This window comes from Mustela putorius, unplaced genomic scaffold (genome assembly GCF_011764305.1).
Source record: "Mustela putorius furo isolate JIRA1106 unplaced genomic scaffold, ASM1176430v1.1 tig00003836_pilon_pilon_pilon, whole genome shotgun sequence".
Lineage (NCBI taxonomy): Eukaryota > Metazoa > Chordata > Mammalia > Carnivora > Mustelidae > Mustela > Mustela putorius.
In genome coordinates, this window is record NW_025421989.1 from 11,443,925 (window position 1) to 11,462,982 (window position 19,058).

Below are 19,058 nucleotides of genomic sequence, written 5' to 3' on the forward strand. Positions count from 1 at the left end.
GCCCTGTCTCTCGAAAGCGTACATGACTGCAACCACTGAAATCCTTCTAGATTACTAGTTGCCCCATTCTCTTTCTTTCAAAAGCTCTTTTTTAGCAATTCCCTTTTACAAAGCATTTGGCTGAGTTCTAAAAATACCTACTTTTCTTTCTTTTTTTTTTTAAAAGATTTTATTTATTTGAAAGACCGCAGGAATGGGGAGTCATGGGGAGGGGAAGAGGCAGAGGGAGAGGGAGAAGCAGGCTCCCTGCTGAGCAGGGAACCTGACCTTGGGGCTCCATCCCAGGACCTGGATCAGGACTTAAGCTGAAGACAGACGCTTAGCCAAGGAGTCCAACTCTTTTGATACCTACTTCATTAATTTACATATAGCTTAATTAAAGTGCCTCATTGCAATCACAATTGCCTTTAAAGCTCAATTTGGTTGCAGGGAGTAGCAATGGGCAAGCAGACCAGGGTTGCCCGTTATCCTGGGTGTTCAAAGCACCTCATGCAAGGTATTCCTCGTGGAAGGAACACACTGCTCAGTCCAGTTCATTCTAGGTGAGTGGAGGTCAATTCGGAAGGCTTCTAGCATTGCTCCCCTTTTACCGAGATTCAGGGTCCGTGTCAAACTTAGTACCACCCAGAACCAGCAGCAAAGGGCTGAGCACAAACTAAGCATGAATAAATACTTAAGTGAGTCTGAAACATTTCACTACCTTCATAATAAGCCAGTTAGGTGTCATTTCAATAACCACAGACAAATATTTTTAGATTTCTAAATATACTTTCTCAGCCAAACAGTATACGTGATACTGGTCCCTCTAGGAGACTGACATCCAAGCTGATAAACCATCCCATGCCAGAGGGCTACAGGATATAAACTCCTCTACCCTTTGATCTGTGTTAATGTCTAATGTCATTTTCATCTCAGCGCCAGGGAAGGGGTTCAGCTCCAGTTTACTTGGCATCTACTAGCTTTCTGACTGTGGTTTTCAGTTTCTTTGTTTTCTTTTTCTTTTTATCATCTACTGACTGCACAAATGTCAGCTGAGGGCTGGTCAAAGGACTCGATGCCTCAGTAGAAGATGATTGTCAAAGATCTCACTCCAGTAATCTGTCATGTTGAAACCTCCACCTGTCCTTACTCAAAACTTACCAATATCTGTCTTTTAGGAACTTCCTGCCATCAATTAATATTTTGAGTCCACCTGAATCTCCATTTTATGGGATCTCCCCTGATTACTTTCTCAACCCAAATGGCAGTCTCTTTATTCCAGCTCAATGCACACTTGTAACATCTATTCCAACAGAACGGAGGTGCGTGGCATTTTGGAAAAGACAATTACTTGCTTATTGGTTCCTGCCATCTGTGGTTTGCTGGTGTCATCCAGGTTTTAAAAGCAAGATAAAAATGTCTCAGAACACGTTTTCTGGATTCTCTCTTATAGATTTTATACATCAGTACATATTTAAGAGCTTTCAGGCTTTGTCTTTTTGCCTCTGGCGATTTGTTCTTGCCCTTTTGTTTTTCTCATTAACATCTCCACGGTGGGGGGGGGGGTTAGGAGGAGGGGAAGAAGATAAAATTCAAATGAGATCATTTGGCCAGTCACTGATTGGCTAAAGCAGAGTCCCCAGAGGCCAGTATGTGAGCTGGATTCTCTCCACCGTCCAGTTTACCCCGGACAGATGCAAGTCCGCTCCAATGCTGCACACTGTTACCCCATTTCCTGCCAGATGTTTTGCACTAGTGGCCCATAGTCATGAGAGGGGACCAGGGCAGTGACTAGAAATGGCTCAGGAAACTCCTGGCTTCTCAAGTAAAACAAGGGGATGTACAGATCATTCTTACCCCTTCAGTTGTTGAGCTTTGCACTTGTTAAGTTCTTGGACTAAAGGTCTGCTAGGAAACAGGGCTCTAACTACTGATGAAAACAGGTTTTGAGTGGGCGCCTGGATGGCTCAGTCAGTTAAGCCTCTGCCTTCGGCTCAGGGAAAAGGATGGAGCCCAACCTGGGGTTCCCTGCTTAGCCGGGAGCTTCTCCCTCTGTCCCTTCCCCTGCTCCTGCCCACACAGGCGCACAGGCGCTCTCTTCCTCTCAAATAAAATCTTTTAAAAAAATATTATATTTAGGGCGCCTGGGTGGCTCAGTGGGTTAAGCCTCTGCCTTCGGCTCAGGTCATGATCCCAGGTGCTGGGATCGAGTCCCGCATCGGGCTCCCTGCTCAGCCAGGAGCCTGCTTCCTCCTCTCTTTCTGCCTGACTCTCTGCCTACTTGTGATCTCTGTCTGTCAAATAAATAAATAAAATCTTTTAAAAAATTATATTTATTTACTTGACAAAGAAACACAGCAAGAGAGGGAACACAAGCAGGGGGAGTGGGAGAGAGAGAGAGAAGCAGGCTTCCTGCTGAGCATGGAGCCTGATGCGGGGGCTCAATTCCAGGACCCAATCCCAGGACCCTGGCATCATGACCTGAGCTGAAGGCAGATGCTTCACCACTGAGCCACCCAGGCGCCCCCCTCCCCAAAATCTTAAAAACAGGTTTTGAAGGGAGGAGGATGAGGGGATGGGCAAAATGGGTGAAGGGAAGCAAGCGGTATACAGTCTTCCAGTTATAGAAGGACTAAGTCACAGGGATGAAATGCACAGCATTCACAATCAATCAATCAATCAATCAATCAAAAAATTGGGTGGGGGGAGGCACAGCATGGGGAATACAGGCCTTGATATCAGAATAGTGTTGGATGGCGACAGTTGGGAGCGCCAAGTGTGGCGAGCGCTGTAAGGACCTATTTAGCAAGAGGCTTCCATCAAGGTTAAATCAATAACGTTGTTTAATCCTTAAACTGTCCCTGGTCCCCTTCCCCCAGCTCCAGGTAACAAAGCCCAGATACAGGGGTGGGTCAGGCCAGGTGGAGACATCGATCAGTGGGGGCGCATACTGTCTCCCTAGCTACCAAGGAGTATGGGCCCCGCCCTTTGGGAGCCTTTTGGCACCAATCCCAATCAAGGTGTAATAGGCTGGTTCAAATGTCTGCTAGGGTAAATTGTAACTCAACTGGTCACCTAGCATCACTGTGGAGTTTCCTGTGTGTGTTACAATCTCATTGGCCACCTGTGCGTGGCCAGGCCCGACCGCATGGCCTTTGCCCTTAAAAGCTAGTCTGTGAAACAGAGAAGGGTCGCCCTCTCTTGTAAGAGGTGTGGCCCCGAACCCCGAAGGTTTGGTTTGATTCTTGATGCCTGGCGCGAAATAAAGCTTTGCTTGACCTTCGCTTTGTATCAGTCTCGCTCCTTTCAACACGGACCCATTTTGGAGGGCATAACAAGCACAGCGTCACCTACAGACCTGTTGAATCGCTACATGGTACCCCTAAAACTAATGTCACATGCGCGTCAATGATACTCCGAATAAAAAAACAGGTTTTGAAGATTATTTGTTAACCTTTTCCTCCACATCATCCTTCACACCACCATTTAAACCAAAATCAAATAGGAGCTTTTGTAGCGGTCCAGAAGCTAAGAAAGTTTTCTACCTCTGTAGATGGCTGAAATGGATCAAAATAATAGCATTTTGTGACACATGAAAAAGACACGCAATTCAAGCTTCAGTGGCCACCACAAGGGCTTCCGGATTACTGGATTACTGCAGCTGCTTTTGTGCGGGGAGGGCTGGAAAAAGTCCTTGACAACTGAAAATGTCTGGTCCTCAGAGATGAAAGTATTCATTATCTTGGCCTTTATAACAAGTGTGCTGTCCTTGCCTTTTCTCATTCTACACAAACATTTCTGCTCTCCTTACCACCTCGGAATTCACATGCTCGCTTTGTTACTTTCCATTTGTGCAGGTTATTTTGTTCCTCTTGAAATCCTAAATTAATGGGCACTACTGCCACAAAAACCAGTCTTGACTCTCCACATGTATCAAGTATGTTGTGACACTCAAGATTTTCTAAAGCTCTTAAAGCAGTTGATGCTTCGCCTCCTTCAGACGGTTAATAGAGTTTACTTGTGACACTTGTGATAGTACTAATTTTTCTCATGTTTTTTCAAATGCTGAAAGAAATGAATTTTGCTTCTGACCCACAATTGAAATGCTATTCAGCGAAAGAGGAACTAAGGCCATTTTTACTATATAAAATCAAAATACATGGATTTGTATTACCACTATTTTCCAGGAGAGTAACTTGAGGCAACTGAACTCTTTCAGAGATTATGAAGAATGGTTTAAGTGGCTCTAAGAGGTCGGTCGTCTTCAAGTTCGGAGCAGATGTTATCAATAAGGCAGCAGTCCGGGCTGTATCACCCCAGGAGGTGGCCATGTAGGGGCTCTGTGAGGTTGAGTGGTACACATCTGTCGTGAGGGGCAGGGAGGGGGCGGGGGAGGCTGATTCTCTTAGTTCCAGTTTTCCCAGCAGCACTGTCTGGGATGCATATTTAAGGGCAAGGAATTTACCCAAAGTTGGACACAGGCAGCAACAGTCCAGGAACTGAGAGAGTTAGGTCAGGGAAAGAGGACAAAGAAGAGTGTGCTCTCAAGCCTGTGCCCATTGTGGGTGGCTGGGACATCAGCCCATGGGGAGAGGCTTGGAAAGGCCTCACAACACACAGCCCTCCATTATCCCACCTGAGGGATGAGGTAGCTTCTGGAAATGTCAGTCCCCCAGCACCTCGATCCTGCCCTGTTTGGGGCAAAGAGAGCAGCCTTCCCCATTTCAGAGACCGCTTCAGGCCATGAGACACAGATACCCCCGGTGAGCTGGGAGTTGTCAGTGGGCACCGTGGAGATGAGGCATTGGGGGTATGGGGAGGGCACCTAGAGCATCTGCGACAGCAGTGTTCCGTCGGGCCCACAGAGAGACATGCCTGCCCCCTGTGCCGCTTCCAGGATGACAGGGCGGGTGGGGACAGATGCAGCAGGAGCCAGCCTACAGGTGGACCTGGAAAGACACGTTCAATGACGGAGCTGCCGACTTGTCACTGTACAAAGATTATGCAGTGCGGCATGGGAACAGGATTGGGGAGTCCCTGGTTCTCGTCCCAGGTCCACCAAGGCATCATCGTGGCAAGTTATATAACTTCCATTAGACTTCACTTTTGTCATCTATAAAATGACAGTTGGTTGAGTCTTGAAATGGCTGTCCTAGACTAGCCTCAGCAAGAGCAACATATACAACCCTTAAAATAAGAGAAGACCAACTTCGAGATTTCTCAGCGGCACCTGGGACTGCAAATTCACCTCCGTCCACCTCCCAGGAGACAGATTCCTGCTCCCCTTAGCCCGTGAGAGCCCCATCCGTCTATCAGCACAGAGATCGCCAACCTCTTAACAAGAATGTCAACCCACATGATCTTGCCTGGACCTTACATCCACACACAGGCTGCAGTAAAATGGTGGCTGTCATGTGTTCATATTCCCTTCCCTCACCGAACATGCTGGAAGCTGAGACATGCCCTGCCCTGGGCTTGCCGGGACGTACTAGGATATAGAGAGGGCTGGTGCTGGACAAGAAGGCAGCACAGTAGTGGAAGACATGAGAGGTTTCATCTTGCTTTCTCCCCCTTCAGTCCTTCAAATTACAGTGCAATTGAATCCAAACAACATCGTCATCACTTACCAATATACACATCTCCAGATACGGTATAAATGAAGCTTGTCCATCCTGAAAAAGAACCAGCAATGTTAAAAGGTTAGTGTCCATAATGCCAAAAGGAACAAAGATATAATAATATATTCAACCAATCTCTAGGACATATAAAAACATCTAACAGATATGAAAGATAAATTGAGATGAAATCCTTTATTTTCTCTTAGACGCACGGTTAAAATTTAAACTTCTGTGAGCTGTTAAAAACACACACTCCCACATGCATGTATGCATGGACACACGTATACATGTACCCCTAAACCTAAAGGATTTGGCCCACCATGTTTTATATCCACCCAAGTAGACAGTATACAGCTCCTCCAACTACACAGCCATATGCCAACAGCTGTATTAACAAACCGTCCCCTCCAGTTTTAACGTCCCGCTAATAACCGCAACACCCCAGTCTGGCTTATCTTTTAGTTCATTGTATATCCAGGTAGTTTCAAGTGTGAAGAAAATTCTAGAAACACACTGTACTTAGTTGTACTTGAGTCTCTAGTGAATTCATTCCTCTTCATCTATCCTAAAATGGAGGATCAGTTCCAGGGATTTGGGGATGCACAATCTTTGGGGTACACGTGGGGTTCAGATGGTCTGTGCACTTGCTGGAACTACATACCCAATTTTTCAAGTGTGTGTGCTTTTCTGTGAGATCATACAGCATTCAGCAGATTCCCACTGTGACCCATGGGGCCACGAGCTCAGAACCACAGACAACCTGCCTCTTGCTTTCCCAGTGCCAGGCAGCACTTGCTTTCCATGGGTCTTCGTACCCATGACCCAGTAGGGATGCTTCAGGGCCACCAGGAGACCTGAATCCAGGAATGGCAAACTCAAAACAGAAGCAGGACATCACCTGTGTGCCTTCAGTGGAAGAGGAGAAGATGTGGGACGGTAGAGTTCACGGTGGAAGGGCAGGGCCCAGACTGAAGCCAGTGTGAGTCACCGTGGTGACACAAGGAACAAAGCAAAGGCAGGTGTGGAAGGATCACGGGGGATGACATATACTCCAGGGTTGCAGATGCGAGGCCAGGCGGGTTGAAACACACACGAGAGAAGGTGTAACTGAGAACACTCGACATCTGGTGAAGAAGTCTGGTTAAGAAAATCCAACGGATGGCGAAACAAACCAAGACACTTAGGCAGACGCCAGAGGAGATCTTTTCACCCTCGCACTGCCCAGTTTTTCCTCTCTGAGATTTCACCAGCTCCAGTTGAAGGCCTCTGGAAGTAATTTGACTTGCTGATGGCTCACCCCCCCCCCTTGTTCTCCCTTACGTCCTGTCCGGACCCACAAGCTCAGTCTCCATGCACGTAGCCAACAACACTCACTCCCGCACATGCGCTGTGGGCGGAGTCACTGGGATGAAGGCCCAGCTGGAATGCGTGAGTTGTGCAATTTGGCGGAGGGAGGTTCGTGATGCAGGAAGCCCAGGCCAATGATCCACAGCCCACTTCCACGTGTGTTATCGGGGCCGGCCGGGCTCTGCTACAGAACGGCCCTCTCTGCTTCCTCATGACGGCTCGGCCGCTGCAGTCCTACTGGGCCCGATGCGAACCGTAATTCTGCAACAAAACCTCTTTCCTCGCTGATTTTTTATTTAAAAAAAAATCCACCACTGAACATTGTTTACATTGATTTTTCAAAGTGCAAACATCTTCGCTGTGTTTCTCTGATTATTAAAAAAAAAAAAAACTCATACACATAAATTTCAAACATATTTTAAGACTTGGAAGTGTACAATCTCTAAATTGAAAATCTTTCTGAAATTTTCATCCTTGGCCCGACATCCATATTGTTGTTAGCAATTTGATATTTTATGTTTTCAGTGCTATATATCATTTGCTTAAAAGCATGAACAAACTCAATGTTCTATTCTGAATACCTTTCCATGTCAAAACAGAGAAATAACTCATCCTCAGGAAAGACTGCAAAGCATTCCAGTGGAAGGACACGTCATAATTTACGCAACGAAGCCCCTCTTTGTGCTGGAAAGGTACTAAAAAATTAAGGGCTTCTGAGTTTGACAAAACCTCAAAGCTCTCAATTGCTCAACTGGGTTTTGACTGAGGTTTACTGTGATTCTCCTAATCTCATTTCTTCTCTGACCTCTGTGCTTCATTCCTACTCACCCTCTGAACAGAAAACTACTCCACATAGAATTGCCATCGGCCTGTTTTCTGTTTTATCTTTATACATGATCCAGAAGGATCAAACATTTACTCAAAGTCATGGCCAGGTCAATGAAGTAAGTGCCTTCACCTATGTTTGCCCCTTGCAAAAGTCTTCTATTAGCATGTGGAGCCCATCCTCACCAGCAGTAACAAAATTCCTGTTACTGGGGGGAAGGCACACAGCATTAGAGGGAATGGAGTCAAAACAGGGGGGCGAGGGGGGCGAGAATTGCCTTTCTTCCTTCCTTTTTTTTTTTTTTAAAGATTTTTTATTTATTTATTTGAGAGAGAGAGACAGTGAGAGAGAGCATGAGCGAGGAGAAGGTCAGAGGGAGAAGCAGACTCCCCATGCAGCTGGGAGCCCAATGCGGGACTCGAGGATCATGACCGGAGCCAAAGGCAGTCGTCCAACCAACTGAGCCACCCAGGCGTCCCTTCTTCCTTCCTTTTAACATGTTGTCCAAGTGCACGTGCCCCTGGTCAACCTTAAAGAGGGCTTCCAACTACCTACGTTATGTCCTCAAACTTTCTAATTGATTCCATTCTTTCCAACTTGTCTCCTGGCTCAGGCAAAAGACGGTGAGGGCAGGGCACCCCCTGATGGGACCTGAAACTACCCCCTCAAGCAGTAAGGGCCGCCCTGAGCCAGCAAGAGCCCTCCCACGATGGACTGGCCCTTCACTGCTCACCTGCGGCCGCCCGCCCCACCGTGTCCCACATTTTCCTTCTATAAACCGGGAAGTAGTTTTAGCACTTTGGAGACAATCTCTGAGATCCAAGTTTGCAGTATTCCTTTCTTGTCTCACCACTACTTCTTTCTCTGCCTTCTTCTGACGACAGTGAGACAAAAGTCCAATTGTGTGAACGCTTCCTGTATGTTTAAGAACCAGCACATTTTTATTAGAATTCCTTCTCTGCAAGAGTAGGATTGCATCAGCAAAGCGCTCTCTGGTAAGATTTTGGGTCCTGCTCATCCTTCCCTGCTCCCTCCCCCCAACTTTATGTCCTGCACCAGGAATTAATACCATCCCCCCATTTTTATATAGGGTCACAGGCCCTATAGTTTCCTTTCTTCCACCAACCGGGTCTCCAAGCTACTGGGTCCAGGCAGCTGGGAAGCTCTTCCCCTCCCTCAGGCCACGACAGAAGAGGGGACAGAGGTCTCATTTCACCTCTGGCCCCGTAGGACGGTTTAATCAGCACCACATGTAAGTGGGGCTTCCTTTAGTCAAACATTAAAAAAAAAAGTAAGACTTTTAAATATGAAAATCATTTTCTGTGCCTTCTTCTCTCATTCCCAGGGCGGTTCCTAATTCTTGCCAGTGTCCCTAGTGAGAACTTTTCCTGGCCTGCGTTCCTTGCTTTAATCCAGCTCATTCTCCTCCTGCCTGAGCCGGAGAGTTCCTTATTTCAGTGAATTTTGCAGCTACTCCCTATACATGGGATGTGGGAAACTGAGGCACAAGGGAAAAAAAAATGTCCTTAATACTTATAGCCCACGGACAAGTCCTTGAAACAGGCAGAGGGACATTCCTCTAGAAACTCAGCTGCCTCAACTGTTACTACTTTGCCAAGGCAAGAGACAATCTTAGCCTGACCCTCAGGATCCTATAAGTCTACTTTAACTTTTAAAAATTCCTTTAGAAGGGCGCCTGGGTGGCTCAGTGGGTTAAGCCTCTGCCTTCAGCTCAGGTCATGATCTCAGGGTCCTGGGATTGAGCCCCGCATCGGGCTCTCTGCTTGGCGGGGAGTCTGCTTCCCGTTCTCTCTCTACCTGCTTCTCTGCCTACTTGTGATCTCTGTCAAATAAATAAATATTTTTAAAAAAATAAATAAATAAATAAATAAATAAATAAAAAAGAGAGAGATCGATTCAGGGATATGGTAGGTTAAGTTGAAATGCCAATTGAATATTACCCCCACCTTAAAAGACCACCAGAGACGTGAGTCAAAGCCAATCAGCAAGGGTCGTTTATTGCAGGTTCGAACCTGGACCTCTGCGCCGCTCGTTGCCGATAACGCCGAGAGGTCCAGAGCTGGGTTGGTACAGGGTTTTTATAGACAGGTACAAACAAGTTTCGGGTGGGGCTGAGCTGATTGATTGACAGTTTGAACAGGCATACTTGGCGTCAGTGAATTGAGTCAGGGGACCCCACGCGAAAGCAGACAAAGCAATCTTACAGAAGCAGAACTGGCCGGTTAGCCCACGCATGCGGAAAAAAGCACTATCAGGATATTGAAGGCTTAGTTACTATCAAATAAAGACAATTGAGAGTCTCCTGGTGGAATGTTACATTCCTGCTATCAAGCATCCTTGTTAATGAGATTTAGGTTTAGAAGAAATTGAACTTTATTTACTTTTCCTTCTACCTCCGCCTCCTTCCGTTTTCATGGAGGGGAGGGTGACATTAGGGCTTGAGGAACTGAGTTCTGTGTCCCTGGAAATTGGGCTATTGATAAAGTAACTTCTTTGTTGTAAATCTCAAGGACATTTGCAAACCAAGGGAGACTCCTACCTTGCAGGACTGTGATCTCTGCAAGTTAACTATTTATCGTTTTATGGCAGTCCGGGGTGCCTGAGGGATGCTACACTTATGGAGGGGAGCGGATGAAGGGGGGGATGCAAGGCGCCAGCCTTTGCTTTGTCCTCAGCCAGCCTCCTGCTCCTTCAAAGTAGGATCACTTTTTTAAAAATTCCTTTAGAAACTTCCTTTATCTCTACTTTATCTCTACTCAATCACCCTCCAAGCATACTGCCCACTGATACACATCTGAAGGGTCTCATGACTGAGTTTTTATTAGATGGTAATAAATGACCCTTTCCTAACAACAGCTAGCCCCCTCAACGTCCTGGACATCTTGTCTCCAAAATTCCTTGGAGACTTACGCCATCCCTAACCCCTTCCCAACTTGAAAGTCTATAATCAGTTACCCATCACAACCCCAGTGCCGCTCTTTCTGCCCACAGGTCCTGTCCCCGGGCGTTAATAAAACCACCATTTTGCACTGAAGACATCTCAAGGATTCTTTCTTGGCCATTGCCTCCAAACTCCCCCCGCCCACTTCAAACCACCTCACTCAGGACAACTCCCCTACCCCTCCATGGCTCTAAGTTCATCTTGGGGAAGTAGCTCCCTCCCCATGGACTTCAAGCCTAGTGGTCTGGGATGCAAGGCGACCCACCTGATCGTCTCCTCCCCCTCTTCACTTAAGCAAATTCCTTTTTTAAATTTTTATTTTGAAATAATTTCAGAATACAGAAACGTTACAAAAATAATATAGAGAATTACCATATACCCCCACCCAGATTCTCTAAAAGCTTACACGTTATCACAATATTCTTCATCATTCTTTCTAGAAATACGTAAATCTTGTCTTCTGAAATATTTGAACAGGTTTACAGATATGATATCCCTGTATTTTGAAATAATTCAATATTGTTAAAAAAAAAAAAAGAAGTCCAAAATGGAGTCATTTGTCCCCCAAGACAGAAAGCCAAGACTTAAGTACAACTTCTTTAATTTATTTGAGAGAGTGAACGAGAGAAAGCGTGCGCACGGACAAATATGCAGGGTTCTCAGACTGACTCCCTACTGAGTCTGGAGCCCCACATGGGGCTCAATCTCATGACCCTAAGACTTGACCTGAACTGAAATCAACAGACACTTAACTGACTGAGCCACCTTAAGGTGCCCCTTAATTACAACTTTGAACTTCTCCCTAAAATGTGACCTTTTAAGAGTTTCCCTGAAATGCCCTGACCACGCCTGGTGAGGTCATCTGCATGATAAAAACCCTTTGGAAGAGGAGTCCCTTCCCACAAAAAGGAAGGTATCCAGAATGGAAATGTTGGGTCCCCCCAAATTGGGTACCCCGATAATGGGTCCGTGATGAAAGGAGTGAGACTGATACAAAGCAAAGGTCAAGCAAAGCTTTATCTTGTGCCAAGCATCAGGAATCATCCTGGCCGTCAAACACGCTGGCCAGGGGTGCCCCTCCAGAGAGGACGACCCCTCCCTGCTTCCCAGACTAACTTTTACAGAGCAAAGGCCCTGGGGTTGGGCCTGGCCATACACAGGTGGCCAATGAGATTGTAATACACACAGGAAACTCCACAGTGATACTAGGTGACCAATTGAATTACAATTTACCCTAGTAGACATTTGAACCAGCTTATCACACCTTGGTTAGGATTGGCACCAAAAGGCTCCCAAAGGGCAGGGCCCATACTCCTTGGTAGCTAGGAGACAGTATGCGCCCCCCACTGATTGAATACCTCCACCTGGCCTGACCCACCCTTGTACTTGGACTTTCTTACCTGGGACTGGTTTCCCTGACTTGCTTTTAAATAAGTTCCCCCCCCGGGGGGGGGGGCAAGATCAATTTAAGCTGTACAGCAAAATGGCAGTTCAACCGGGGTGGGGCTGCTCTGGCTGAATAGGCCCTTACAGAAATAATCCTTTTTCTTTCGCTAACATCCTGCCCCATCCTTCTACTGCCCCAGAAAAATCTTCCATTTTGTACAACTCCCAGGAGCCCCTGTCTACTTACTAGATGGGAAGCTGCCTCAATCCTGAACTCCCAAATAAAGCCAATTCAATCCTCAGATTTACTCAGTTCAATTTTTGTTCTTTAGCAGGATATATTTCCTAAAAATAAGGCTATTTTCCTACATAAACATATTTATAACAATTATGAAACTGATATAATACCAATGAAAAAAAATACACAGATATCCAAATTGGGCCAAATGTTTCAATAATGCCTTTTATGCCAAACAAAAAAACAAAACAAAACAAAACAAAACAAAAAACCAACCAACCAACCACACAAACCCTGAAACAGAAGCCCAGGCCAGGCTCTACTCCTGGGTCTCAGGCTGCATTTAGTCCCCACATCGAATCTCCTTGCACGGACAACACTTCCTCAACGCTTTTCATTAAAAGCACAGACCAGTTATTTTGTAGAATGTCCCTCCGTTTGGGTTTGTCTGATGTTTCCTCATCCTTAGACAAAACTGTTTCATCCCTCAACTTTACTTTTTAAAAGATGTCCTTTATTTATTTGTCAGGGAGCACAAGCAGGGGAAGCGGGAGGGGGAGAAGCAGGCTCCCCACTGAGCAGGGAGCCTGATGTGGGACTCAATCCCACAATCCTGGGATCAAAACCTGAGCTGAAGGCAAACCCTTAACCGACAGAGCCACCCAAGCATCCCTCATTCCTCAACTTTAGAGAAGAGTTCCTTTTCAGGGTCTTAATTGTTTAAATTCAGAAGAGCACAAAGGAGGAAATAATAAATATACGTGTTGCCATATTTCTTATTTTTCTTTTCTTTTTACAGATAAAATTATAAGTGAAAGAGAAGTCCCCTGGTTGCCTTCAATCCATTTGCCTCACACAGCTAACGGGACCTTTCAGTTAAAACCCTTCAGTGGCTCGCTGGTCTCCCCAACCCGCCCAGACGCCAGCCCTGGCAGACAGACGCCTCTCAGCCGGGACCTACTTCTCCAGTCCTGTCGCCTCTCCGCTTGTCCTCCCTCCTCCGTTCATTCTAACGCAGCAAATCCCTCCAGGGGAAGGAGGAAGCAGAAGGCAGCAGCCAGCCTTACAGCCTTACAGGGACCTTGTGGTACCATGGAAAACAAGGCAACTAAGCAACAAAGTCACAGGCAGGAAATGCTTGTTTAAAAATCAGCAAGAGACCCTCAGGGAGACCCAGGAGCAGACAGTTAGCCCATCTGAGGCAGTTTCCTGGTTTGTAAAATAAGGACATAATACGTATGACACGACTGTTACGCTGACCCAGTGACAGTGTGTGCCTGGTCTAAACAGACACATATCTGTATCGTATACATGCGTCTAAGTACATGTGCGTGAGCTCGATGTTGTCACGGTTATCTACGCAAGGTTCCCCGTTCCTGTCCCTTCCTTCTCTTTCCCCTCTCCTCTGAATTTATATAGGTCAAGAGGTTGCAGTGGCTGCTACCCATGCTTCTGATGAGCTGGGACCCAGGCCAGAGGAGGGTCCTTGTCACAGAGATGGGCCCACGGTCCCCAGAGCACCACCCTCAACTCCAAGCCAACTGGTCTCTTGGACTACAGTATAGGTTGAACAAAGCTCAGCAGCGTCATTTCACAGAGTGTAGAGAATGGATTCCTGCTGTCCTCATCAAGAACCCCATAGCACTTAGGACATTGTGTCCCATCGAACACTGCGGTCTAGGATTGGTGGCATACGGTGAGCTTTCTGATCATACAGCAGCTGGCAGCCCACTAGACCTACAAACTCGCCAAGCACGGGCAATGAACCGCTATCTTATAAGGACAAGCAAACCACGAGAGGGGTCGTCAACATTACAGCTCTGCCAAAGAGATGGGAAAAGAGGTAGATTATTCTATGACCTCGTAGGAATTCTAGCAAAAGAAAACAAGAGAATGCCCATTTTATCACATTTGGTGACACCATGAAAAAATGCCCAACGATATTGCAAAGAATGGTACCAAGGTAAAGATACTTGAGATAATTGGCTTTCTGGAGTAACATATACTCAGAATATGCTTTACATACTCAAGAATGATCTTACTACAGTCTATATTTTTAAGCCACGGGCATACACCATTAAGAGCTATCTCTAAAGTGCTCATATTTTACCAAGAAGAACCACAACCTAAAGGAAAACCTTCCCCTACAGTTCGGGCCACCATTGAGAATACTGAACATTCACTGCACCAGAAACTAACAGAAAAATTAAGAAATGAATAAAATTTAACATTTTGAGTAAGAAATGTATTAGCAACACAAGGTCTCTGGAATGAAGACCGCCTTCTGTGTGCCCAGAATGGAGCCTAGCCCTTTGGAGGACAAGCTTTGCTGATTAACTTCTTGCTAATAAAACAGAAAAAAGAAAAAAAAAAGCATTAGAATCCTCCAGGAGCTTCCCGCTCTTTACAGACTAAGTCTATAGTGAAATTTTCCCACCACTGAGATATGTTAATGTGATCATTTTTAACTCAAATAATACATGTTACTATCATTCCTTAGTTTTATTTGGACAGACTTTTTTCTCATCTCTAAGTATACAGTGCTCACGACTGGTTTTTAATTGCTCAGAAAAACCCAGATAATAATTGAAATATGTAGTTGTAATCATCAAATTACACTTAAGGGCTGTAAAATAGAAATGATTTAGGCATTTGAACTTAGATTAAGGCCAAGACAATTGGGAAACAAAATATATATAGAACTTTAAGGATTAAATAAAGGTTCAGAAAGCAATAGAAACCTGAAATAATCAGAGAATGCCATAAATGCCCTAAGAGAAAAAACATTTTTTAATAAAGTTTTTATGGGGGGGGGAGAACAAGGGAGAGAGAATCTTAAGCAGGTACGTTCCATACCCAGCATGGAGCTCGATCTCACAACCCTGAGATCATAACCTGAGCCTAACTCAAGAGTCAGAGGCTTAACTGACTGAGACACCCAGGTGCCCCAAGAGAAAAGAGATTTTTAAGTAGGACCTGCAACTATGAAAAGCAAAACAAAACAAAACAAAAACCCCCATCAAAGCTGAAATGCATTTAAATTCTTAGAACATTTCTTACTTTACACTATCAATTTAATTTGTTCTCTCCTAAGAATGACAGATTAGAAAAAGACACTACAATTTTCAAACTGGGAAGATTTATTTAAAATTTTTCAAAATTTGTTATTTTTTTTAAACCTATTTGCCAAGTCTTGGATTTAGTTACCAATATGTCCACGGTACTGCTGATTGGGTGGGTAATGGTGAGTAAAGAGCCACTCATTTTGTCTGGACCTTGGTAGCTGAGTCACAGCAAAAGCCCAACTGTGTAAGTTAGAATCTCTTGGGCAACGCTCTCTAGCTGGTTGACCTTGAGTAAGTTCAAGTCAAGCAAGTCACTTCTTTGTACCTCAGTTTCCTCATCTGAAAAATGGCATAATCACAGTCTTTACCTCACAGATAGGACTGCAGCAGTTAATACAGGGCGAGTTCTTAGAGCAGTTTCTGGCAAACAACAGGCACTTAATAAATGCTAAAAATAATAATTATTACCGCAGGATGATTCAGTGAAGTGTGAGCTTCCCAAATGTTCATGATATTCTCTGTCACGGATTTTGGCTCTATTTTTTCTCTTTTCCAAAGCCACATTTTTAAAAAAAATGCAACTGCATCTCACTACATATGAAAATCAACTCCAGGTGTAGATAAATCAATACAACAAGCAAAACAACAAAACATCTACAAGAATAGAACACTTTCACGATCTTGAGCTGGGACAGTTTATAAAAGAAGCGACAGAAAACTCTTACTCATATTTTAAGGAATAGACCAATACATTTTTTAAAAAGATTTTTATTTATTTACTTATTTGAGATAGAATGGGAAGGAGAGCACAAGCACGGGGAGCAGCAGGCAGAGGGAGAAGCAGGCTCCCCACCCAAGCAGAGAGCCTGACGTGGGGCTCGATCCCAGGACTCCAGGATCATGACCTGAGCTGAAGGCAGCCGCTCAACAGACTCAGCCACCCAGGCGCCCCAGGAACAAACCAATAAATTAAAGGAATTTTTATTTATTAACATATAGAAAAATATCATAGTATATAGAAGAGTGAAAAACAAGGAAAAAGGGAGAAGATATTTGCATGTATCTTCTCATATTATATTACAAATAACTGACAATGAAAAGTATCTAGAATATATAAAGATCTTCTGAAACCCAGAATTTAAATAAAAATGAAATTTAGGGACGCCTGGGTGGCTCAGTTGGTTAAGCAGCTGCCTTTGGCTCAGGTCATGATCCCAGCATCCTGGGATCGAGTCCCACATCGGGCTCCTTGCTCGGCAGGGAGCCTGCTTCTCCCTCTGCCTCTGCCTGCCATTCTGTCTGCCTGTGCTCACTCTCTCTCCCTCTCTCTGACAAATAAATAAAATCTTAAAAAAAAAAAAGAACTTTAAAAAATAATATATAAAGAGCCCCTACAGGGGCTCCTGGGTGGCTCAGTGGGTTAAAGCCTCTGCCTTCAGCTCAGGTCATGATCTCAGGGTCTGGGATCGAGCCTCACAGCGGGCTCTCTGCTCCGCAGGGAGCCTGCTTCCCCATCTCTTGCTGCCTGCCGCTCTGCCTACTTGTGATCTCTGTCAGACATATATTTATATTAAATATTATATTTATATTTATATTAAATAAATTAAATATTTTAAAGATTTTTATTTATTTATTTATTTGATAGAGAGAGAGAGATCACAAGTAGGCAGAAGGCAGGCAGGGGGGCGGGGGGAGCAGGCTCCCCGCCGAGCAGAGAGCCCGATGCGGGGCTCGATCCCAGGACCCTGAGATCACGACCCGAGCTGAAGGCAGAGGCTTAAACCACTGAGCCACCCAGGTGCACCAATAAATTAAATATTTTAAAAAAATAATAAAGAACCCCTACAAATTAGTATGAAAAAGACAGACAACCCACCCAAAGGAAAATGATATGAAGCTTCTTTGGGGATAATTTTATGCTCGGGCTCTGGTTTGTGTTCATCACTGCTCTGAAGACTTACTAACATCTGTAACTGTTATGAATATGTCCTAAGGGCGAGGGGCATGGTGATTGAATATTTTAATGTACTACTGGTAAGTAGAGAGCTTGGCAAAAACTAGCCATGAATTGAATCATGCATTCTGTGTAGTGAACAAATCAGTCTTTCTTCTCTCTATGGAACACCTGAAAGTCTAAAATTCTACATGAATCATCCATGTTTGGGACATCCTCCCTTAAGGATGTGGGCTCAGTCAGTTAAGCCTCTGCCTTCTGCTCAGGTCATGATTCTGGGGTCCTGGGATCAAGCCCCACGTCAGGCTCTCTGCTTGGGGGAGCCTGGTTCTCCCTCTCCCTCTGCCTGCTGCTCCCCCTACTTGTGCTCTTTCTCTGTCAAATAAATATATAAAATCTTAAAAAAAAAAAAAAAAAGAGTAGGGGCGCCTGGATGGCTCAGTGGGTTAAGCCTCTGCCTTCGGCTCAGGTCATGGTCTCAGGGTCCTGGGATTGAGCCCCGCATCCGGCTCTCTGCTCAGCAGGGAGCCTACTTCCCTTCTTATCTCTCTCTCTCTCTGCCTCTCTGCCTACTTGTGATCTCTGTCTGTCAAATAAATAAATAAAATTCAAAAAAAAATTTTTTTTTAAAAAGTAGATAATGACTGTGAAGAGACATATAGGCAGGAACTCTGAGGAGAATTCATCATGCCTCCTCCGGCCCGCCTTCCATTTTCAAAAAAAAAAAAAAGAAAGAAATCATAAGAGAAAAAGAAACATGACTTCATTTTCGAGTCACTGACCATATGGAAAAATGTCTGGCGCTCTGACTCGAGATCGTAAGCTTGGCAAGTTGACTTGAAGACACCGCCTGCCTCATAGTCATGCCCTCGGTAATCCTCTCTTCTCTGAGCCGGGGCTGCACCTAGTGGCCTGGTTCTAACCAGCAGAATGGGCAAAAGTAATGGGATGTTGCTTTTGATATCGGGTGACAGCCTCTGGTTTCCATATGTTCACTCTTCTTCTCTCACTCGTAGGCTCTGATCAAGCCAGGGGCCATGTTGTGAGCCATCCTAGGGAGAGGCCCACGTGGCAAGGAAGTGACAGCTGGCCACAGCCAACAACCCCAAGAAACTGAGGGCTGTCCCCAGCCATGGGGGTGTGGGCTGGGAAGCGCATCCTTCCCAGTCCAGCCCTGGGATTGCTGCGGCCCCGCTGACCTTGTACGAGCCCCTGAGCCAGAGACCACAGCTAAAGTGTGAGATAACAAATGTGATGTTAAACCACTACATTTGGGAGTAATTTGTTAGAGAGCAACATGGATAAGTAATACAGGAATATTTATTTGAGCGGATCCTAATTGGATTTACAGAGTAGCTACTGTATGCACAGCATTAAAATCCACTTTCTTTTTTAAAAAAAAAAAAGATATATTAATTTATTTTAGAGCAAGAGCAGGGAGTGGGGGTGGGCGGGGAGAGGGGGAAGGAAGAGAGAATCCCAAACAGACTTCATGCTGAGAGCAGGGCCCTGAGGTCACGATCTGAGCCAAAACCAAGAGTCAGACATTTCACCGACTCTGCCACCCACGTGCCCCTACAATCTACTTTTTCAAAAAGCACTCTGAAGCGCTGATTTCTATTTTCCCCCCAGTTCTAGTGCAATGTAATTGACAGGGCTCCTTTCTGTTTGTTCCTCCTGCCA

General features: G+C 45.2%; 1 protein-coding gene across 1 annotated transcript in view; it reads right to left on the reverse strand.

The window, feature by feature from the left end:
* Positions 1 to 19,058, reverse strand: part of PIR (pirin) — a 131,981-nt gene that overhangs the window by 18,421 nt on the left and 94,502 nt on the right. Inside the window, exon 7 of the mRNA XM_004758968.3 lies at positions 5,607 to 5,651. Coding sequence (XP_004759025.2) covers positions 5,607 to 5,651 — 45 coding nt within the window. The remainder of the gene's footprint in view (positions 1 to 5,606; positions 5,652 to 19,058) is intronic.